Genomic DNA, 24,230 nt, shown 5'->3' with positions numbered 1-24,230 from the left:
CATATCACAGGGGAAACCATTCACACAACCAGCTCCCAACAGTGACCATCACTACGGACGCCTCCCAGCTGGGGTGGGGCGCACACATGAACAAGCTCAAGGTGAGGGGGCTATGGTTGTAACAGGATGCGGTCAAACACATCCGTTACCTGGAACTAAAAACAGTGTTCCTAGCCTAAAAAGCATTTCAGAAGGAGCTGTACGGAAACAGGGTGTTGATCCAAACAGACACCACCATGACCATGTTCTACATCAACAAACAAGGAGGAACACAGTCAGTAGCACTATCGAGGCTAGCACCGGAGATATGGACATGGGCCATTCCACTGAGGATAGACCTACTAGCTATACATCTCCCAGGGAAGGACAACGTGGAAGCAGACAGACTCAGCAGGCAGACGTCAGCATCCCACGAATGGGAGATCAGCCAACAGGAATTACAGAAAGTATTCCAGAAGTGGGGTACACCGCAAATAGACCTATTTGCAACACACCAAAATGCCAACACTTCGCATCCAGACAACCAGACCATCGGTCACAAGGGAATGCGCTATGGATAAGTTGGTCAAAGACCTTTGCATACGCTTTTTCCGCCACACCACTGATACACAGGGTACTCAGCAAATGCAGGATCAGCAGCATGTCACTGATACTAATAGCACCTCAGTGGGCCAGACAGTCATGGATCTCACAAATAGTGGAGATGGCACAGGTTCCCAAGACAAAGGGACCTGTTAACAATGCAGAACGGAAGTGTGCTACACCCAGAGAACCTCAGCCTGGCGGCATGGCTTCTGAGGACCTAGAGTTTGCACTCCTCAAACTACCGGCAAGCACAATGGCAGTGCTCAGGGAGGCAAGAAGGCCTACCACAAGGAAATGCTACGTAGCAAAGTGAAAAGATTCTCAGAATGGTGCATTAGAGAGAAACTGCAAAGAAATATCACAAGGGAGTCAACAGTACTAAAATACTTACCACATCTACTGCAAAGTAAACTCAGCTACACATCCCTAAGGGTACACTTAGCGGTGATTGTGGCTTACACAAGAGGAGAAACGGGGAAAAGTTTCTTCACCTCACAAGTAGTAAAAAGATTTCTAGAAGGAGCAAAGAGGATTGCACCTCCAAACAGAATGCCAGCACCAGCATGGAACCACAATTTAGTGCTGACCCAATTGATTAAAGCACCATTTGATCCGATGCACAAGGCTACACTGCACATGCTCACACTAAAGACGGCCTTCTTAGTGGCTATCACATCACTACGAAGAGTAAGTGAGTTTCAGGCGCTAACACTTCAAGAGCCCTACCTGCAGATTCACAGTGATAGGATTGTGATGAGAACAGACCTACACTTCATGCCAAAGGTGGTGTCTCGGTTCCACATCAACCAAACCATCCAAATAACTATTTTTTTCCAAAAACCAACCACAAGCACAGAGAGGGCGCTACACACACTGGACGCCAGGAGGGCAGTGATGCACTATATAGAGAGGACAAAGGAGTGCAGAGAGACAAAACAACTCTTTGTTTCCTTCGCAAACAGTTTTTTGGGACGACCAGTTACCAAAAAATACCATTGCACGATGGATTGCACAAACCATACAATTATGCCACAAACAAGCAGGGCAACTGTTACAAGGAGCAGCTCATGCTCACTCGACGAGTAAGAAAGGAGCAACAATTGCGTTTCTGGCCAACACACCAATTCAACACATTTGCCAAGCTGCAACATGGTCTTCAGTGCACATGTTCACTAAGCACTACTGTGTGGATATCCAAATGAAAAAAGAAGCGCAAGTGGGACAGAAGGTCTTACAACACATATTCAGTAACCAGTGCTCATCTTCCACCGAGCCACCACAATAAGGACAAACCGCTACAAAGTCGATGCACAGCATAGTGAATCCAGAAAGATTCACGCTGCAAAACGTATATTTCTTACCTGTCGGTGTAGTTTTGCAGCTTGAAGACTTTCTGGATTCAGTAGCGAACCCACCCTCCTCTGCCAGAAAGATGAGACAGGAGGGAAGGAATTAAAAATGAACAAGACTTTAGAAAATAAGGGGAAAAACAAGAATAACACAAGACAAGAAAAAAAGAATCTGAAGATGGTGACCAAAGGTGGGATCTTCCGGAGGAAGCGCGTCGACGTCACGAGGGACACCAAATGGTGGTATGTCGATGCCCATCTGGGCCACGAAACAAAAAAGAGAGAGAGAAAAGAGACTGCAATTCCGGACCCAACCACTAGATGGCAGAATAATGCACAGCATAGTGAATCCAGAAAGTCTTCAAGCTGCAAAACTACACCGACAGTGAAGTGACCTTATCCCTGCCGATGTGGAGTGGCCTTTGGGTATATTCAGCAGTAATCGTGCTGCAGCGTTCTGTAGAGACCGTAGTTTCTTCATCTGTGCTTTGTCAATGCCCATAAAGAGGGCATTGCAATAATCCAGTTTGGATAGAAAAAGAGCCACAACCACCATTCTCTTTAGTTCTTGAGGGATGAAAGGAAAAATCTTCCGAAGGGTCTTTAGTAGGAAGAAGCGGGAGGAAGTTAGACTGTTGACCTGGGCAGTGAAATTAAGTTGGTCATCAAAGACCACTCCTGGTCCAATGCTGTGAAACTTGATGATGGCCGCATTTGGAGTCTTAATAGAATTGCCCTCGTAAGTTCCTCTGCTCCACCTCCTCTGCGAAGGAGTACTCGTTCATGCTCGACACTTGTGAAACTTCATGATTATGTCTGTAACTAGGCATATCAGATATTGTTCACAAATTTGTGTTTGGGGGAAGGTGTGTGGTATTCACTTATATGATTTCTTAGTATGGTTTTGTTATTCTATCTAGTTAACCTGTATGACTTATGTAAGCAGCTTTAGAATTAGAATGTGGTTGGTGCCTAGCTACGATGCTGCCTAGCTACCAGGTGCTCCAGAGTCAGTTGCTGCAGTGTGTCCTGTGATTAGGATGCTTTTACCCATGTACTTAAAATAAAATAAGAACTTCCATTCTCACTCTGCCTCTTGGTACTTCATTACACACCTCTTGTGAGTTTGGTGGGAATCAAGCTTGCACATAATGTATTTTTGTCTCTGATGGGGTCAGACAGAAGACGAATCCTTACGGTGACTGTGTGCCCCAGAGGCACCCATGACAGCCCTAATGCAGCCCACTGGCTCCCCGCCTGCAGGTGCGATTTCACAACCCCCAAGAGGTTCAGGTATCCCGGCCTGTCGCTGTCAAGTGGGTACATAACGTCTTTGGACTCATGGGCCAGAGATGGCTTTTTAATCGGCAGCACTTTGTCTCCGTTAATGTGAGGTTGATCATTGAAAAGGTACAAGCACGAATACAAGCCTCACGGTACAACATGCTGCTGATGCACTTTTCAAGCAGGCTGATGCATGGTGGGATTTGAGCAATGAGATGAATGTGATAGGAAATAAATGCTCCCTGGCGTTGCTGAGGAAGATAAAGAGCAAGACCCTGTTTCTGGTGGAACAATGTGTTTAGGAGGAGCAGTTTTACATGTATATCTCCAGTAAAACCTTTTAAATATTTTGTATTCTTCTGTATCGTACAACAGTCATCAACGGGGCCTGTCGTGCTTCATGTCTTATCGTTCAAACTTATTAGGGATTTACCCTATCCTTTGGCCTATTTAAAAGGATATTTCATGTAGGTTTTTGGAAAAATATTTATAGAATTCGCTGTCACACACACGCCCGCTCAGACACAGAGGCACACCAAATGCAGACACGAACTACACCCACCACCAACACCCCCACCCTACCACCGCCACTGTACCAATACTCTCGCATCATCACACTACACTACCTCATTACCACCACCTTACCCCTACCACCTTATACCTACCATGCTAACCACCACCACTCTAACCGCCATCCTAACCTATCCTAATGTCACCATGTCCACCCTACACACCACCACCTACTCTAACCACAACCCTACAATAACCACCACCAGTGCCACCGTCACCATCCCCTCACCACCACTACCCTCCCAGCACCAGTACTCTCACCACCCTAGCCACCACCACCGCCGCCACCCTCTACACCACCACCCTACATTATCCACCACCATCACCCTTTCTCAATTCCTGTAGAAGCTCTACATTTCCAACAACCATTTTCAACTGTTTACTTGATAGTTGTTTTAATTAAAAGGTGTACTTTTTCGTCTGAAACTCTGCCTCAAGGTATCTAATAAAGCTAAGTCATATAAAATACTAAGAATTATGTAGATGTTGTCTATAGACATCTACCCACCTGCCAGCCTATTCTATGGAAATCAATATGTGAACAGGTTACGAAGGAATTCTGTGGTAAGATGTTGCTGTGAACCCTCAGGCGAGTGCTTGCTGGGCAGATTCACCTTTGCATACATTTCATAATTTATTGCCTTGTACATTTTAATTGCTGTGCAGTGGAAACATACAATTTTGTGTTCTTTGCATTTCGTGGCATGGTTTAATTAAGCAACCTAGGAATACAATCAATCCTGCTTTGAAGACTGAATGTGTGTGATGTCCTTCCTCGTCCTGTTTGTTCCTCCCCTGGAGCATGGCCTCATTATGCCCTTCCACTGCTTACTTGTCAGGCACTGGTTTTTCTTTTTGGTGAAGCACTCCACGAGAGTGCATGTGCTTTCTCACTCCCTCCGCCACTCTCCATGTTGCTCTCATCAATTTGCATCTCCGCCAAATATCTCCGTACTGTGCTTGCTCTTTTATACTTACCCCCCCCCCCGCATTGCTTTCTCACCTGTGTGCTTCTCCCCATTCCATTTCCGCTGTTTCTCGCCCATGTGCTTCTGTTCTCTCACTCTTCATGTTGCTCTCTCTCGCCTGTGTTATCTACTTCTCCTGCCGCTCTCCATGTTGCCTCTGATGCTGTCTTCTGTGATACTTCCCTCGCCTGTGCCCTCTGTTACTTCCACCTCCTCTCTCCTTGTTGCTTCTCGCCTCCAACTTAAAAAAAAGAAAAAAACACTTTTGCGCTACCATTTTTCATTTACCAATAAAACTTGGATCACTAAATAAAAATAAAAACAGCGCACCCACATATTTTGTAGGCGTGTGCATGAGTGGTGCATGCACCTACAACATGACACGGCCACTGCAGCGGCTGCGACCTAGCACCTTTCGGATTTCTTAGTGATAAAGCCAGAAGGTCCCAAAGAAGAGACCTATTGCCTTTGCCAAAACGTGTTTCTCTTGCAAGTAGTGGCATCCTCAAATAATTGAGGTAAATATTTACAGTGTAGCTGTTTGATATGTAACCCAACGTTTTTTCAATTAAACTTCTTAATGTCACAACTAAACAAGATCATATTAGCCTGTTTTTCACAATTCAATTTTCTTAAGTTACAAGTCTGTAACATTTTGTAGCTGTAAGCTCCAGGTAAGGGATGAGGAGTGGGAGGAAGGAGTAGTCTGTACTGCTAGTTTGTGGACTTTCACAAGCTCGTGACGGACCCTTTCTCACCCTGGCTACATCTGGTCTTACTCCAAAGGGTTGAATACATCCCCTGCCTGAATGGGAAGTCAAATAGATCACTCCCAAGCTTGCAGCTCTTACCTACGCTGGCCGCTCCTGGATCTATGGTATGACTCAGACCATACAATAGTACTTTGAAAGAGGGTTTAAACCAATATTTTTCCTGTTTAACATCTTTAGGAATGTTTTTTTGAGTGTTAAATGTAACTCTGTTAGTATCAATTGTCGATCTTCACGTCTATTTGACATATTTATTTTCGGAAAACGCCCACGCTCTCATTCCATCCCATCTCCTGCATTCCACCCATCTCCTAGACAACCTCAAATGTTTTAATGTGATAAAGTTTTAAATTTTATTTCTTTTCGTGTTCCTGCTTGCTCACATCTGAACTGTTCAATTTAAACACTTGATTCATAATTCATTAAATATATTGTTCTACTGCACAGCGTTTTTATTTAAAATGTATTTTTTTGTCACAGTACTACCCTACAAAGGGAACAATTAAGCAATGACTTATTAATGTAAAGTCTCTTTATAGACGAGGAGGTGAGGCTGGGAAAAGGGAATTTTGGGAAGAGACAATCAGCTGACCTCACACTTCGCGTCAGACACATCCTGCTTGAGCTATTTTCTCCATTCAACTTTGTAACACAGATTTATTTTGTTTCTAATGGATTTCTCTAATCGAAGACTCCTCCCTTTTTAGGTTTCGGCTCAAAGGCTGCGCTTGCGCAGTCTCGCTCCGAGATTTAATGTTTAGGAGTGGGGCTTTAACCCGCCCCTTTTTTTTTACCTCTTCTCCATTGGCTGGCCTCTGAAATACTGGTCAGCCATTGGAGAAGAGCATTGTCTCTCCAAACAAGCCCCGTCTTTTTCAGATTCGGGGGCGTGTTTTTTCGATTCTTTCTCTCCTCTGGAATGTAAACATTCCAGCCAATGGCAAGAGGAGAGAAAGAAAAACACGCCCCCGAATCCGAAAACGCCACTGCGTTTCTCCGAGGCATTTCTGCTTGACCTCGGAGAAAGGCGGTGGTGTTCAGGGCGATTCCCTCAAGGACTGGCAGCTGGGCTCGCTCGCCGCGGCAGCACGTAAGACTAGTTAGAAGCAGCAACCTTGAAAATTAAAATATAGCTTTTCGTTGTTTATTTTTGAATCGCGCTTAAGTGAAAGCGCAATACAAAAAGAAACAGCGGGAATGGCAGGCGCTTGGCTTGTAATGACTCTAAGCATAGCTCCGCCTCCATCGTTTGGCCTGTTAGCTCCGACGCTAGGGTCTTGCTGCACCCTTATTAAGAATGTATTCGCACATCGAAATACTGCAAATAACTGAAGAGAATGCATGTTGACGATTTCACATGATGTTCAAGCGTTTCCGTAAAGAACGTTCCTTTTCCCTTAATCTTGTGTTTTGTCATGTGTACCTAATATTAACAATTTACTAATTAAAAAATGTAAATGATTTCAGCCTGAATACCGTTCCCTCTCTACTGTGCCTCCTCGTGGAATGCACCGCTAAGCCTAACTCGCAGTCTCCGGTAAACACACATCGCGATTCGGTTACAAACCACAGTGTAAATGCTTTCAGCCTGAGCACCGTTCCCTTTCTACTGTGCCTCCTCGTGGAAGGCACTTCTAAGCCTAACTCGCAGTCTCCGGTAAACACACACAGCGATTTGGTTACAACCCACTGTGGTTAGCAAGAGCCTATGACGGCGTTGCTCTCCCCTACGTTTTCTCACTCTTTTACTTCCGGTTGCGCTCCCTCCCAGTCCTCTCTTTCTGAGAGCAACTTCCGGTTGGCTCCATGTTCTAATTTCTCCCACATAGTACTTCCGGAGCCGGACGCTCTTTTACCCTGCCTAGCCCGAGTGACTGCACTGATACCAGGCTCGGCGGAAGATTACCGGCTCTTTGCCGCTTGCAAACTAAAAATTTTGGACTCCTGGGCTCAGGCGGTGGATCAGCAGGAGTTGGCAGCGGTGATGGTGAAGGAGCAGTACTGTCTTGCGAGCTAAAGGGGGTTGTGGCAGAAGCTGTCATGGCAGAAGCTGTCAAGCGAGTAAAGTGTTTGTAGGTTCACGAAGACTAAGTGCGTTGTCGCAGAATGCTAGCTACCTTGTTTCCATTTACGTGATTACATTTAATAAATCAGTGCCAACAGGTAATTATTTAAAGCCCAGAACAGTGCCGACCCAATATTCTGGTGATTTGATGCTACTAATCTAGAGCCATTGGATTTTTGTAGCTTAAGCACTCAATGCGAGTGCATGTGTTTTCCAGTTGTCTTGATAGCGTGCTTCTCTCCCCTCTGTGTTCCGTAATTCCCTCTCGCCCGTGTGCTACCCTGCATGCTCCACATTTCTATCTCGTCTGTGTGCTTTTCCCCCACCCGCACTTGTCACTCTTACTTGCATCTGTCCTCTTCTGCTTTGATGTGCACTCTTGCCCTTGCGATATTCTGCCCCTAAGTCTGTTCTTCTCGACCATGTGCATTTCTACCAACCCTCCTATCTGTGTTGCTCTCTCTCGTCTGTGTTCCTCTTTTCCCTCACCAGTGCTTGTGTTGCTCTCTCACCCGTGTGCTTCTCAACCACCCACAGATCTTTTTGGACCCAGCTCACCGTATTCGTCTCTCGCTGATATGCTTCTCTGCCACCTACTCAGTGTGTTTTTTTTCTCTTGCCTGTGTGTTTCTCTTCCCACTCCTGTGCTAGTGTTGCTCTCTTGTCTGTGTGCTTCTCTTGACCATGTGCTTTTCAAACACCACCTGCGCTCGTGATTCTCTGCCACAGCTCTCCGTGTTTCTCTTTCTTGCCCATGTACATTTCTGCCCCACTCTCGATATTCCTTTCTTGTCTGTGTGCATCTCTCATCTATGTGCATCTCCCTTTGCCTTGTGTTCTATTCTGTTGCATCCCCCATCCTCTAAATGACCGGCTCCTCTTTTGAAAGATTTTGAAGTAAAAAAGGTTTGATTTTACGCTCCTGGTATTTTTTCATCAATCCATCTCATATTGGTAAATAAAAAAGGCGCCTGTATCATTTGGTACGCATGCACAAGCATGGTGATGCATGTACATGACTGTCACTGCATTTTTTACCTTTTGCCATGCTGCACAGCATCGGCTATGCTGCATACTATTGGTAAAAAAACATAGGCGCGGCATAATCCAATCCCATGTGGAATATCTGTGCTGTCTTGGGTGGCAGTTCAGAGTGCTGGTTAAGTGTTGTGTTGAATATTTGTGGTGGGGATTATGAGCAATGCCAATAGCTCTAACTTTAACAATGCCGAGACCATTGCATTATAAATGCTTGTTGAATATTCCTGGGGTGACAGACTAGATCCGGAAATTTTCTTAGCTGTGCTTCCACACACTTCCAGGTGGCTCTTTGCAGTTGCACTTTGACTTTATTTTACTCCAGAAATAATGGAGCACAGACTCGCATAAGAGTATCGCTTCATGTCGATGCCAGTTCCTTTTTGTTCCATGCCTTCATACAGGAGATCCAGAGCTCTGCTCTTTATCATTGGTTGATTAATTCTTTCATCAATTACTTTGACGTGCGCAAGGGAATGATGTCCACACCGCAGACTACAGGGTTCAAAACATGCTAGAATTGTCAGAAACCAATGTCGTTGTGGCACCATACGAGGTCTGCCTTTGCTGCTTGTTCTTCGGGGCTCGAAGCCAAGACATTCAGAGAATGCACTCTCATGCACCTGAAGGTGATCCGGAACATTGAAATTAAGCTCTATGTTGCTGAACACCAAAAGAAATCTTGTATTTTGCATAAATCCCGCTACAAGTCAAGGGCATAGATTCGTTCCCTGCTCTGAAGGCCACTCCCTGAACAGGTCCTCTTCACAGTCATGGTCGTCCAATAAATCAAAGTCTAATTAGGAATGTAAGATGTCAAAGTGGGACTTGACCCCATCCTGCCATTCTCAGTCCAAAGAGAAGTCAGGAGGGCAGGGTGCCAGCCAATCTTGCTCCAAATCTCCAGTTGCAGAGCCAAGTCCTCAGTTTATCCTGTTGCGCCTTGAATTTCCCAGGCTTTTTGTAATACTGCAGCGGACTGATGATTTTAAGAAGGCTATGCAACATATGTTTAGCACTCTTCTGGCTCCCTGTGGTGCATCTTCTGGCCCAAAGAACCTGTAGATACCTCCAGTCAGATCACCACCATCAGATCTGTCCTCAACATTGTCTGAGCCCCTCGGACCCACCCTGGATTCGTCACGGACTGTGGTGCCAACTTCCACTCTGGTACCAAGATCCACACTGATCCACACCGGTCCTATCTCCACTAACTCTGGTCCCAATTTCGCTGGAGATGGAGCCCCTGTCGACTCCTGTGTCCAGCCTGGAGCTGAATCCAATTCATCAGAGGTCCCGTCTTCACTCCACTCTAGTTCTCCCATTCCCGCTACACTCCAATTCTGACAACTCTTCTCTTCCGCAAATTTCCCCCAGAGGAGTCATCACCTTTTTGGGTCTGATTCTGATGAGCCAGACAGTGATTATTAAGAAAGTCAGGATAATTTCTGCCACACTATGTCCTCTAGTCCTGTTATTCCTCTACGAAGTCTATCTGTGCTGAGCACTGGGACAAGTTTGTAGCCTGGTGTGAAGTTTCCAAGACTCCTTACAATCCAAATTGTTGGATGTTTTCCGGTTTGTTCTGGCTCTAGCCCAGCAAGGCCTAGCAGTGGACACTCTCAAAGGTTATTTGTCGGCCTTTTTTGCATTTGGTCCTCACCTTCCTCATGTGCACTCCATTTGAGCCCATGCACAGCTGTCACTGCTACTTCTGGCACTCAAACTGCCTTTCTTATGGCAATCCCTTCAGCTCAACCCATGAGTGAGCCTGAGGCTCTCTTGGTGTAGTCAGCCTACACCACCTTTTTCACCAGACAAGCTGGTGCTGAGGTCAAAGGCTGTCTTTTTGCTGAAAGTTGTGATGCGGTTTCCCATTGGGCAGTCCATCACCATCTCAACATTTTTTGCGCCACCTCACCACTCGAAAGAAGAGGAGAAACTCTATCAGTTGGACCCCAAAAGAGCCCTACACTCTACATAGATCACACCAAAGACCACTGAGTGGACGACCAGCTCTTTGTGGGGTTCTCTGGAGCAAAGAAAGGTAGGGTGGTGGAGAGTCCACTTCACAGACCCTACACTTCACAGACCCTACACCTTGGGGAAGTACTGTTTTGATATATATTCTAAAGGTGAGTAATCTGTGGTTAGAAGTATCTGTCACAAGAGCAAGATACTTAATTTTGGCAACACTCTTTTGTGGCGAATACTCTATCTAGCTGCAGATTCCTCCTTGTCCTCACACATCTACATTCTATGGAGGGGCCTATTTTTTACATTTAAAAAGGTACCGATTTAGAGTTTGAGCTGTGCGTCTGAGGGCACTGAAAGAGTCTAGCAAGAAACTGACATCACCACACAGGGGTAGTGCTTATATGCAGCTCTTCTCCATCACTTCCGGGGCAGAATGAAATCAATGCGTACCTACACATCGCCAACTAGATGCATGCGAGAGCACTGCTATGAAAATTTTCAGATCCACACTGGCACTTGAGGAATATTCTAAAGGTGAGGAATCTGCAGCTAGATAGAGTATCTGCCAGAAAGAGCATTACCATTTTACGCCACATCTGCCATCTGCTTTTACATTCCCTTAAAATGGGAAGAAAGATATTCTAGTTTGGGACTTGGACTATCACTTTGGATTGATTAAAAGTTTCTTCAGTGAAGGTCTGAATGATTATAGTTAACAATGAGAAACTTGAACATCATAGGTTGGAAATGCAACATTGATCCAAGTGTAACTCAACAAACCAATGGCTTTGCTGAATCATGCATATATTGAAAGGTATAGTTATTAAGCGCTTTATTTAGAGTTTAATGACAGAGATGCTCCATCAAAACATGGCGGATATTCCATATGCTGCATTACAAATAAATTATAGCCTGTGGGACTTGTAAAAATCGAGATTGGGATATCCACCACATTTTGGTAGAGTAATCTTATCTTTTCCTATAAAATATTTTGACTTATTTTTTTACCTTATTTTATATTTATTATAAGATGCTAACCATAAATGTCTTATTTCTATCAGTTTGCTTTGATATATACTTTTGCTTGCTAATTGTCTATAAAGAGCGCTCTGGAATAGGAGACCCCCTCTGAAGAACTTTGTTTTATTGAGTGGTTGACATCCATGTACATACCACGGCAAACCCATATAAAATACAGCCAACATGGTTGTGAAGCCAACAGCTAGACCCCCTTCCCCATCCACACAGATGCCTGAACCTCAAGTTTTTGGTAATGAAAATCAAACAAAATGCTGGATAGTATACAGCTCAAGTCCTTACATCTTCCAGGTGAAACTGCAGTGATTAATGGCGACAGAGTTCATGTAAGTTAGTGGATAATTTCACTGTACTGAAATCAGTTAGTCTCCTGATGTTCATTTTAACAGTCCACTACAAAGTTATATTAGGTTGTACACTCTAAACTTCACTAGTGACTATATGGCTAATAACTTTCAATTAGTATTGATTCTGGTGGGTGGCAAACTGGTGGCCAATTAGTGAATGCGACCCTAGCACCATGCACAACCTCTTGAACTCTCTTGCAGTCGCCCCCCACCCCCAGTGAAGGTGGTACCCCTAAACTTGAAAAATTATGGACTGCATTGGGCCAATCTCATACGGGTTACTATATGACTTATTTGGTGTGTTTTTGGAACATACACTTTAAACAAGTACTAGTATTGCTCTACTCAGAGGGCCAGACTGGGGAATGTGTTATCTCCGACTGCCCTTGCGCAACTGGTTTCCATTCTGGGCCTCAGTATTCCTTGTGGCCATGTTCTACTTTGATACTAAAAGGACAGAATACCACCCATGATATTAACTACTTATGTGCTCACACCGTGCACGGAATTGTTTTCAGGGTGTCATTGTCAAACAACTAAGCCAAGCTCATTTGTAGGTGTCTTCTGCAACAGTGCATGCGCTCTCACTTGCAAGAGCTATTGTATACAATAAGGGGCTCGCAGCCCACCCATTGCTTATCATTCATTGGCTTCATTGTCATTCTTATTTGCTGTCTTCTAACTGGCCTGAGCATGCTGGCTTCTTTTCCTCTCCTTTCGGCTGGAGTTTGAACCAAGCACTGATTGCTTCAAGCCTGCTTGTTGTCCTTCCGCTGATCGCTCTGTGATAGAGGTAGTACTTTTATTTTTTTCTTCTTACCTGTCATCCTTGTTAAACCTCTTGCCATTTGTAGCTATGTTTTACTATGCCACACACACACTTCAAAGAAGCCTTTTTCTCTTTTTAAATGCATGTTTATTGACAACGTGTGTTATCTGCTTTTATTATGACATTAGATGTCTTCTGTTTCCAAATGTATTTTCGCTAAGACATGGACGCAGTTGCTTTCTTTATGTGATGGTTGTTTTCGCCACATGTCATAGTTTCTTTTTCTTTTTCACGCATCAGGAGATTAACTGATTTGCTTGAAACACAAGGGGAATGGTGATGAGACCTAAAACGCTTCAGCAACGTCAGTAGGTTTTAAGACTATTGGCTCGGCCATTGCTTTTATTCATGCTTTACAGCATGAGCATTGTCGATTTAGGAAATGATTGGTAGCCATGCTGTATAGCAGCCTGACAGCTCTGTAGCATGGCTAAAATAATATTTAAAATAAGACTGAGACATCCAGCACTAATGCAATAAAAAAAAAATCCCACTGGCCCTGGCTGCGTCATAGCGCCTTCTGAAATTAGTTTTAGCTACACTGCAACTCATCAGTGCAGCTATACAGCATGTCTACAAAATACTGCCAGAGAGAGCCAATAGCTAGCATGGTTGCTTCGCCCGTTAAAGATAAAGGAGTGATTTGACCCTGCTTGGATTCTAATCTAAGAGCTACGCCTTGTTACGCTCAATTTTCGGCGGCCGGCGATCTATTTATTGTTTCAGCGGAATGTACAGTTGATTTGGATTTACTTAATTTGAAAAAGGGAATGCCCATTCCTGACACATCTCGAACACAGTACTTCCGGGTAGGCCAACCGGAAAAGGGCTCCGAATTATGTAAACTCACGCATTTGGAAACCGTAATCACGAGGCTGCTGACAGTTTGGTAAAGCATTACAGCGCGTGCGCTCGTTTATCGAGCAATGTTGTCAATGTTTTTCTTTGGCAAACATAAATTACCTGATAAAAATCGGCAGCTGCTTGAAGCCTAGGAAATAAATCGTGCAGCCTGACCCCAGTGAGAGTTCATGAATAACGGCTGCACGTGCGCTTATTTTATCACCGCAAATATGTGAGTGCCTTTCTTTAACCGCAGCCGATGAAATCTGACAGGCCAGGAAAGTTAATCACCCAAATAGGATTAGTACAGTCCAGTCTAAAGGGTGTGCTACGCTAATAAACGACGAGTCTGTTGGCTGAAGAAGGCTGCGTGATGCAGCCACGACGGGACATGTTCGTTTTTGACTGCGTCACTCCAGACGATGCAGCATTTCCGAGTTATTTATTTTTCTCTTTAATATTTTGTAATGTATTATTATTCTTGAATTTTTTTTGCCAAGCATACCTAGACCCAACGAATATCCAAACTATAAGGCGTTGTGCTTAGTGTGTGGGTACCTATTGCGACAGAAATATAGACCTGATGGAGGGAGGTGGGTGCTGGAGCGGTATGTGCTTGGGACCCTCCTAGACACTACACACCATAGGTTTGATATCACATTGCAGATATTTTCACATGTGTACGTCACATATATTTTTGATTTCAGGCAAATAGTGATTGGCCTAGAATCACAACATTTTTGTGTCTAGTATCAAAGAGTAGGACTCGGGTCGGTTTATTGCAAGGTCTGCAATTAGGCCATCAGACTCCATGTTCAACTCACTCTTTCTCATCCTTCTCTCCCTGTGGCCCCTCTTTCGCTTCCTCTATACACACAATGTACACACTCTAATTCTCACAATCTGTGTGTGTGTGTGTTTATTCGACCCTTCTTCCTCTTCCACCTCCCCATCAGTTGATCTAACGGACGGTGGACGCTGCCCCTGCAAGGGTTGAGCTGATCTGCAGCTCCTGTCATCACCAGAGCTGTGAGGTTCTCAGAATTTTTAAGAGTGACGTTTAATTAGCATATTGAGGTGCCACCTGAAGTGACATCAGATGACCTTTAACAGCAGTGTCCTCACAGAAAGAGGCGTTGATGCAATAGCAACAAAATGTCACGAGCATATAAAAGGAAAACAATGATACAAATATGTAGGTTAAATTTACACATTACCTAAAATCTCTCCTGGGCGGATAATTTGTGTTGGTGTCCAAATTAGTTATGGACAATCTATTCCTGCCAGCAGGCAAAAAACAACCATCACATGGTATGGTGTTTGCTCCTGTTGTGAGTTGTGCTTCCGTGGCACATCTGTGTCCGGTCAGTCTCCCTATCCATTCCCTGTACAAGGAAGTGAAAGTGAACTGTGTCAGTCTAAGTACTAAAGTGCAGAAATTATTTCAAAGTACCAGTGGTTGTTGCTGGCACGCTTTCAAACAATCCATATATTGACAAATGTATTGTTGAATTACTTTCATGTCACAAGCATGCTAGGCACAATAATGCGCCCTGCTAACAAAGGGACTTGTTTATACAGCTGGACTGTGTCCAAGTCAATTTGTTAATACAGTTAAAACCAATATGGATTCAATACACAAGAGTGGTATTTCTCTAATACTCATTTAACCTCTACAATGGAAGTCCTGAAAGTACTAGTACAAGCATGTTACGAGAATAAACTGCCTAACAATATGGTTTATCTATTAGAAGTATACAGATGTGTAAACAAATGTATCCAGAGGCTGTAAGTTTTCATGTCAATATGGATAGCTAGGCGACTGAAACGTACTTCATCCCTTCAGAAAGGACTTCCGCAATGCAGTGCTATCCTTGTGCTATGAAGGTTGTAATGCCAGAGCATGGTCTTGGTATTAAAGCAGCTTCTTGGCATCAATCTAAGGCAAAGTGTATTTCACACGACATAACGGCTGCATATTCAGTAGGCCGGTAGGAAGCCGCACTGTCAGTCATTCGTCCATTCCCTCACAGTAGCACTCTAATCGACACATGGCTGCGGTGTCTTTTGCTCCAAAATGTAAAAACACATATCAAAGCACAGGTGAAGGGGCCTGACCCTGTTCCCCGCTGATGTTCTAAAGGCTTAACCCAAACATCCAGGATAGCCCAGAAGGGCAGTGGCTCAAGGAGGCTGACTAAAGCCAATCCGTGTGTTTTACTTATAATGCTTTGGCGAAGCTGTTCTGCTGGACATATTAATGGACGTCTGTGCTACTGATCAAATAAAGTGTCAAGAACAGATAAAGCAAGGAAAAGGGGGATGCCTGGTTGTGTGATGCCATTAGCATCACAGAGTCAGAAGAGGTGAGAGGAGCTGTGGTCAAGGAAATGGAAAGACTGCAGGCCAGCAATGGCTGTAGCCACGGGTCTGTATTGCGGCTTATGTCCAAAATGATCATATACATAAACAGTCTACGTGCTTCTTGGCCCCTGAAAGCGTGTTCACTTAGTTTTTCCCAGTGTGTTGCCGCCCTACCCCAACATTCTTTTAGTTTTAGAGGCTAACTGCTCTTAAAGATTAATATGTTGATTGTACAAATAAAACTGAATAAGAGAATGGTTTGTGATCACACCCATGTATTATTCATCAAAGTGTTGCCCCCACATGATTTGCTCCGGTCCTTAATCTTGTAGCCGATTCAATGAGATATTGTGTGAAACTGTATCAAGACATGCTGAGATCTAGTAAGATCATAGCAGCTGTTCCGCCCCTGACTAGCTCCCATCTGAGTTCCTCTGCTGTAGCCAGCAGTTCAGATAGAGGGTGAGAGCTGGTGAGTGACCTGTTTTTCCGACAGGTTAGATGCGAAAGGCAACAAAGAGATTGGACAGACGTTTTCAGGCTTGGAAGTGTCCAATGAAAGCTTTTTGAGCAGAGCTACTACTACTACTACTACTGTTGCAGGCTTCCTTGACAGAGGCACGGTACAGAGGAGATGGAACGGTGCAACAAATCTACCAGTATAAATGCTAGTGGAAGCAGCTTGATAGACCTTAAGCTGAGCTGGCTCCAAAGGGGAGCCTGATCCAATGGTTTCAGCCAGTTCAGTCAGAGCCAAAATTGAAAGAGGGTGGAAGCAAGAAAGAATATGGGCCGGATTTAGAGTTTGGCAGACCGCATTACTCTTTCACAAATGTGACGCATATCCCGTCCACTGTATTAAGAGTCCATTATATCCTACGACACTTGTAACACGTGATATGTCACGTTTGTGACGAAGTAACCCATGCGCCAAACTCTAAATCAGGCCCTCAGTCCAGTGATAGGAGGTTTGGTGAGGGAAACAGATGCATTCATAGCCGTATCAAGAAACGTCGAATAGACTAATCTAATCATATTGGAAAAGAAGCCTGTTACATCGAGTAGGAGTAAGGGGAAGGCAAAAGATTTTTAGGGCTACGGTCTAGGAAAGACTTAATAATAGTAAATATTTGTTCAGCAGGATTGAAAGTGGATTAAATTAGGTTGGCGATATAGGAAACCCTAGCGGTTTTTATTGTTTTGTGGTATTTCTAAATTTACTCTCTAAAGATTATTGTAATTGTATTTATAATGCACTTACTATCCCTGACAAGGAGTTAAAGCACTTTACGCTGGCAGCACACTGCTCTGGAACCCAAGGTTAGTGATTAGTCCAGAGTTATTGGTTATTGTTATTGGGATAAATATTGTGTGCTCAGCAGCCCATTTCATAAGGTCATTCCAGTTTTCTTTTGATGGACTTAATTAATATGGGTTAGTTGTGGCCATTAGTGAGGGGGCAGGGGTATGTGAGGTCATGCATACATTTCGGTGGCATAAACATGAGTTAGAGGAGATTAGGTGTTGCTTTGTTGCAGTTGTATAAATTTAGGAGGAAGGTCGAGAGGTTGTGATCTTGTGTAAATTAGTTGTGGGGAATCGTCATAAATACAGTAGTGGAGATTAAGGGACACATGCATGTGACAGGGTAGGTTTTGCTCAGAGAGAGGAGGCATGCATGGGATGGAAAGGAAGGGAAGGGAAATTTGAAAGAAAAAAAGGATACCTGACAATCTAAAATTTTAATTAGAAGGTAAACTTTTCATGATTGATTTTAGAGGTGTTTCGTTTTTGGTAGGGGGCCGAGTGGGCTGCAGATTCCATTGTGCAGGTTAAGGGACCTTTTAGGTGAGGCCCAGCCTTTTCTCTTTCTGGATCACACTTTCAGTGGATAAACCTCACTCCTCTTTATGCGTTTGTTGAAGGTGCTCCAGGCTTGAGACTATCCTGCTGTGAGGGGCATTACTATACAACAGGGTGTGTCTGGAGCGCAGCCAGACTCCCAACCTGCATCCCACAGTCCTGCAGCTCTTATAATACCCATCTCACTCGCATGGGTTAATGTACACAGGTTCTTGGTCCCGTCCTCCATCCATTCGACACCGTAAAACAAGCATTCAGCACACCTCTTGAGTGGTGTGTCTGAGTAAAGGGTGCCCGGAGTGCTCTCACCTGCTTTGACCTCAATGTACAAACCAAACAAGGACCTCAAAGTGCACAGTAATTTCAGTTTATGTCTAATGCAGTCTGAGTTTTGTACAAAGTGCTTACTGCAGCACATAACTAACTTTTCAGTGCAAGTATCATATTTTTAAAGGACGTAAACGGTGACAAACACATCAAACTGAAAATAAAAATGATCATTTAAGCACAACTAAACAAAGTATCAACTGGGGGCACTTCACACTCACAACACTGCACGTGTGTGTCTGTGCTACTTTGACAGCCACGTGTGCTTTCCCCCTTTGTTTATAAGGCTACAAGCAATACTTGCCATGACTGTGAAGTGCTTAAACTCAGCATTCCCTGTAAATTTCTGAGATTTTATGTGGGGCACTTTCAGGTGGGAGCTGAGAGTTAGTCACCGGGGATTAACCTAACGAATGAGGAGCTTTGGCTCGGTGTCCAATAGATGGAATGAACTGGTCTGTGAGGCAGCATATTGTGGCCCAGGAGGGACAATGACCTTCAGGCCTGTGGATCCAAGGTCATGTAGAAGGATGTTTCATGGTAATTCAGGAAAAGCGTTCAAGACCTAGGAGGTGGGTAGCTTTGGAGATCAGCAAAAGTAGTTTGTATGTTGATGGGTTTTCTGGCAGACCGCTTGTTGATGGTATTGAAAGGTTCAAGGTGTATGCCTGGGGGTATTAAAGAGGGCCATTTCCTGTCTTTAAAGCTAACCTTAGCCCATGGGTCAACTCCCTGTCTTAAATTACCACTAGAAACACAATTCCACCCATGGATCTATAATCCTAAAGCTAACTGTCACACATAAACCTCCATGTGCAGCCCCACAGTCATGTAGATTCCATCCCTTGCACCACATTACTTAAATCACCTCCCATGGCGCTGATATTCCATAGCCAGGTGCACAGACATCCCAAACTGGGTTACACTGAAAAAACGCATGCAAAAAAAATCTCTGCAAGCAAAATGAGTGAGACCACACCAATTTTGTTTAGAGAAAGTTATGTTTCAGATTTATCTGAAAAAGTGATAGGTTAACTTATGGGTGATCCAAGGGTAGCCAGTGATGATATGACCTAAGCTGTCTGCCCGCCTGATTAGCCAATGAGAACCAGGAGTACACAACACCTGGTGCTGAACCTTTGGGGGTTGACCACATATCTGGGCCCCTTGGTTCAGGAAAAGAACTTGAACGCATAGGTTGGGGGTTACCAGGCAAGCCAGCAGTTGCTTTGAATTACTGCTGCCCGTGGGAATAACTGGGTGGTGGCGCTTTCATCCCAGGACCCTACCCATTAGGACTCCTGGGGCATTGGAATAAAGCCCCTCTGGGCTCTTATTTCTGCTTGCTTTCCTCATCAAAGTGCTTTAGAACACCCTGTATCTCCGTCTGCAATGCACAACAAGAGAAAATAAATGAGTGGGCAAAACTCGCGGAGTTACATAAAAACTCAGAGATTCTGTGGATAACCGTGAACGGACAGAATGTGGTATATTGCGCTGCTCATGCAGATTTTTAGCGCCGGGAGCTTGTTCCACGCTTTAAAATCAACACGAATGACAAAACCAGGTGCGCCAGAGGGCGCTGCTTTTTTCTGCCCCTCGAGTAGATTTTCTACTCTAGTAGTAGCTTTCTCAACGCAAACAGTTGTCACCTGCCACAACCACCCTCATTGGGAGATCTTGCCGGGAGGTGTTCTAATACCTGAAAATCACACTAGGGGATGCAAATTCTCACTCGCCAACTTAACACTGGCCGGCTACGTGTGACAAAAACCTCCGCCACATGGCAGTTGGCAGACTTTTCGGGAACTCCACATTCTGCTTCTGGGCAAAACTCCGCAAACTCCACCGGTGGAGCGAAATTTTCACCCACCCATAGTTGAGACATGGAGGGTGAAGATAAAGCACAGGTCGAGGCCGTCTGGATCAACATCTTTGCAGGAATAGCAAAATGATATGAGCAGTTGAGAGGGAAGGGGGTGCCCATCTCTAAGGTTGTTAGATTTGAGAACATAAGGTCCAAAAAATGACCTGCTCTGTGCCTGGCAGTTTTAACAACCAGTAGCCGAATGGCTTTCAAATCGTGTATGAGACTTAGCAGCTGGGGACAGTCTGTGTGCAATCAAAGTGACATTTTGGATCTGTCACAGATACGGTGTGACCAAGTTTATAAAGTCCTCTGCAAAGTTAGAATTGTGACCTGGAGGGTGACAAAGGAGTGCGCCTGAGAAGGAGAACTGCTGGGAGACATTCAGAGAGAAGAACAGCCCTTCACATTTGGTAATGAAATGCTTCTAAGAAAAACCGAAAAGGCATGTTTTATATACAGACTATAGTTATGTTACTAACCAATTTGTCTAGTCGATCCCACTTAACAATGTGATAGACATCCGGTAAGAAGAGCGCTACAACCAAGAAGCTTCTATCTTATGTTTGGATAAAGAGCGACAATTCAGACTATAAAAGGAAAAACTATTATTGTCTTTACTGTAGTGCCCATATGAGTTTTTATGGCCGCCATTTCTCTTCTCAGGGTTCTCAGTTCCTTATTTGTGTCCACTTTGGATTGCTCCATTGTCCAGATGGAGGACTGAATGTTTTAAGTTCCAGCTTGATTGTGTTGTGACCTGGACCCCTGGGCCAGATGCCTGTTTTTTAATGGCTACTGCTTCATAGAATAGTATTTGTCTTGATACCATGTTTCCAGGTATCTGGTATTAAAATGGGATGTAAATACAAAAATAAGAAATAGTTATCACTCATTCATGTGATCAGTATGTTTTGTAGGCCACTTACTCAAATTCTACAGTCCATTCCCTGTGGAGAACTTTATTAGTTGAGTATATAATGTACCTGGTAAGGTAGATGGCAGATGCTATGTTCAGAACACAGATTATATGTGCACATTTTCCTCAAGGCTTACAAGTAGATCCTAGAGTCTTGAACATGGGAGCAGCCCAATAGACAATCACTGCTGATATCGAGAAACAACTGCTGTTGGCATCAGAAACGCATGTATGCTCTCATCAGGCCTGAATGTGTCTTCCAACATGGTGGCCACTCCATGCAAGTTATACACTGATGAATGCACACAATCTGGTTGCTTCATTTACTTTTTCTGCAGTTATTCTTCAGTATATTCATCAGGTAAAATACATGGCTACCTCAAAATACGCACTACTCTGGTATATAACACACTGTTTAATATCCAGCAGCGGGACCCTTTGTGTTATTTTGACATTCACTGCATCTTGGGAGCATAAAGTGGAGAGTCGCTCCTATCACACTCGTATTGTTCTTGGTCTGAGTTAACGTTTTTACACATCGTCTGACCAGTCTCTTCCTTACACAGACTGCACCAACAAAATGAAGGCACAATGTATTGACACACTGTTTATGTAGCTACTAACTAGCATTTAGCATCTTACGATAAGTTGTTCTATTCCTAATTTTCCCTTCAAATTCCTGCATAAGCAATGATACAAAAATACTACAATACACAATACCAGTTGCTTTAGAGGCTGTGCATATCCTTGTTGCAGTCAAAGCTAAATTTATACATATGATTCCATACCAGTCCATATGCTATCATCGTATGTCAAAATGCATGGTCTGGTGTTTTGAAGAGATCATGAGAATTTGATGAGGAAAAACTGAACTGTAATTGACTTTAATCTGAATAATGTTCGTACATCTACATTGAACAGGGGAGTAACAGCAATGGCTCAAATTCATGTGCAAGAAGGGTTCCTTATACAAATATAGTTTTGCTCTGGACCCACTTGTATATGAATGGAAAATACGATAGATATTGACCATCACTACAAAGACGGACAGTATGTGCACAAACCTTTTGAAATTACTGCAAGTGAGTAGTTTTGTAATTCCTTTAGAAACCAACACTATGATATAACCTGTGTAAGAAGAAATTTGTCATGTGTAGGGACACAATTTTCAAATATCTAAACAAATGTAAAATTTTGTGCAATAATCTAGTTAATAGTATCCAGCTAACACTACATTTTATATTTCAGTGGTTCATCATTTTTCCACCAAGGAGAGGCGAATCAGAGCAATCAAGGAGATGGCTCGCATTTTGAGGACAGGAGGCCAGATCATGATTTATGTGTGGGCTATGGAGCAAAAACGAAGGAAATTTGGAAAGCAAGACATCTTTGTCCCTTGGAACAGTGAGCCTCCTTCCCCAAGTCATGTTTCTTCACACAGTGCAGTGCATAAACCAAAAAAACAAATTCACCGACCAGCAGCAGCTAACCAGCGTTGGAGCAGCATGGATAGTGCAGCAGAACCACAGAGCAACAGTCCATCTTTTGCAGAAGGAAAGGAAATATTTTACAAATGTTTAGACAAATCTTTGAGGTGGAGATTTTTTTCAAAGTCCCTTGATTCAGTATTAGACCTTGGCGATCGTATTAGTTTCAATAATAACCAGTTTCCAAAGTGCAGTGTTATCTCAAGTAGGGAGAAGCTGTTCGAACAAAAGGAGCCAGGAGACTCCACAAAGGGAAGCCTAGTAATGTTTACAGGGTCCAGGAAGAACTCTGAAGATGAGTCTTTGGGCATTGACTGGTCTCGTCTTCCTCGCCATTTCAATGATTTTTGTGGCATTGATTCAGAGAATACTTCCCAGCACCCCGCTTCTGAACAGTTGATTCGCGATTGCAGCAGAGTATCTTTGCCTGACCTGGTATCCCGTCACAAGGAGCAACCGGTTAGAAAACAGTTAAAACACAATTTTCCTATTAAACTGGTTGATTCCTGTAAACAGTTGAACAAAAACAAACATGGAATCTCTCAACAGGAAACCGATTATGATCTCAGGAAGGGTGTTCCCAAGAATCCGGATCAGACACCTCCTGACAGTGCGTGCCTCCGGTATTATCATGTGTTTAGAAAAGGGGAACTTGTAGACCTGATAGGCCACCACGTTCCTGAACTGCATGTTGTGCAGGCTTACTTTGACCATTCCAACTGGTGCGTTGTTGCGGAAAAAGTTAATGTGTGGACGATATAGAGTTATGGCTCATGTGCCATTCCTTGAGCCGTTTGCAGTTGTAGAATTGAATCTGATGCTTTTTTTATGGATGATGTTTTTTCCTCCTATTTTAATTTCCAGAAAGGAATTTTTATATATTTATTTAGTTATGTTGGTTTCATTAACTGTTTTTGTTTTTTAAAGGAGAGCGATTGCAGAATAAGAATACAGGTGTGTTGTATTTAGTTAGTGACAGTTTTGATGTTATTTAAAATGGATATGGTTAGTATGTAACCTGAATTGTACGATGTTTTATACTAGTGAGAAAGATGTTTTTCATACATTTTATAATTAAAAAAAATCTAACCACACTTTTCTGTTCTTTTTATTGGAACTAAACGTTTATTTATAAACAAAGTAATGACAATAATTCCCCAACGAAGTAAACAATATCCTGAACCAAAATGTGCATTCTGTTAAACCTCATTGGGGCAAGAAACTTTAACTTGTGGACAGATCATTTTGCAATATAAAGCAAGACTGTCCATTTCTTTAGATTACATATTAATTAAATTGTTACAGGACCGTAATGAATCTACATTTGGACTCAATACTCAAGTTAATAACACAACAGCTGCAGGGTAAACGTTAGTCCAGGTACATGAGAACTTCAGAAGTGATAGATTTCTTCTCACAGCTATTCCACCAACCATCTCATGTACACTTGTGATTTAGACCCTTGCACCTGTATTTTATTGTACAACACTTGAGATTCGGAAAGGGATGTTTTTGGAAAGATGAAGCACAGGAAAGCATATAAAAGTGTTCTTTATTAAACCAGTAAGAACAACCTTTTGATCCAGCCGAAGCGGTGTACACTTTTTATAATTATTCACGTTTTCCCTAATTTATAATAATCAGAGATTTTTCTTTATCTAAAAGTTTGGGCCCATATTAACTCAATAACCGCATATCAGGTCCTCCAATAGATCTTTGGTAGAGCCAATAAGGACTCGA

General features: G+C 43.4%; 1 protein-coding gene across 5 annotated transcripts in view; it reads left to right on the top strand.

The window, feature by feature from the left end:
- Positions 1-23,584, top strand: part of LOC146802131 (putative tRNA methyltransferase 9B) — a 162,972-nt gene extending 139,388 nt beyond the window's left edge. For all 5 annotated transcript variants that reach the window (XM_085621698.1, XM_085621694.1, XM_085621695.1 and 2 more), the window contains one exon: positions 22,252-23,584. In XM_085621698.1, the coding sequence (XP_085477824.1) occupies positions 22,252-23,252 (1,001 nt within the window). In that variant the 3' untranslated portion in view covers positions 23,253-23,584. The remainder of the gene's footprint in view (positions 1-22,251) is intronic.
- The last annotated feature ends 646 nt before the right edge of the window (positions 23,585-24,230 follow it).

This window comes from Triturus cristatus, chromosome 8, assembly GCF_964204655.1.
Source record: "Triturus cristatus chromosome 8, aTriCri1.1, whole genome shotgun sequence".
In the NCBI taxonomy this organism is placed as follows: domain Eukaryota; kingdom Metazoa; phylum Chordata; class Amphibia; order Caudata; family Salamandridae; genus Triturus; species Triturus cristatus.
The sequence above is the reverse complement of the archived record's forward strand: the minus strand, read 5'-3'. Positions and strand labels throughout refer to the sequence as shown.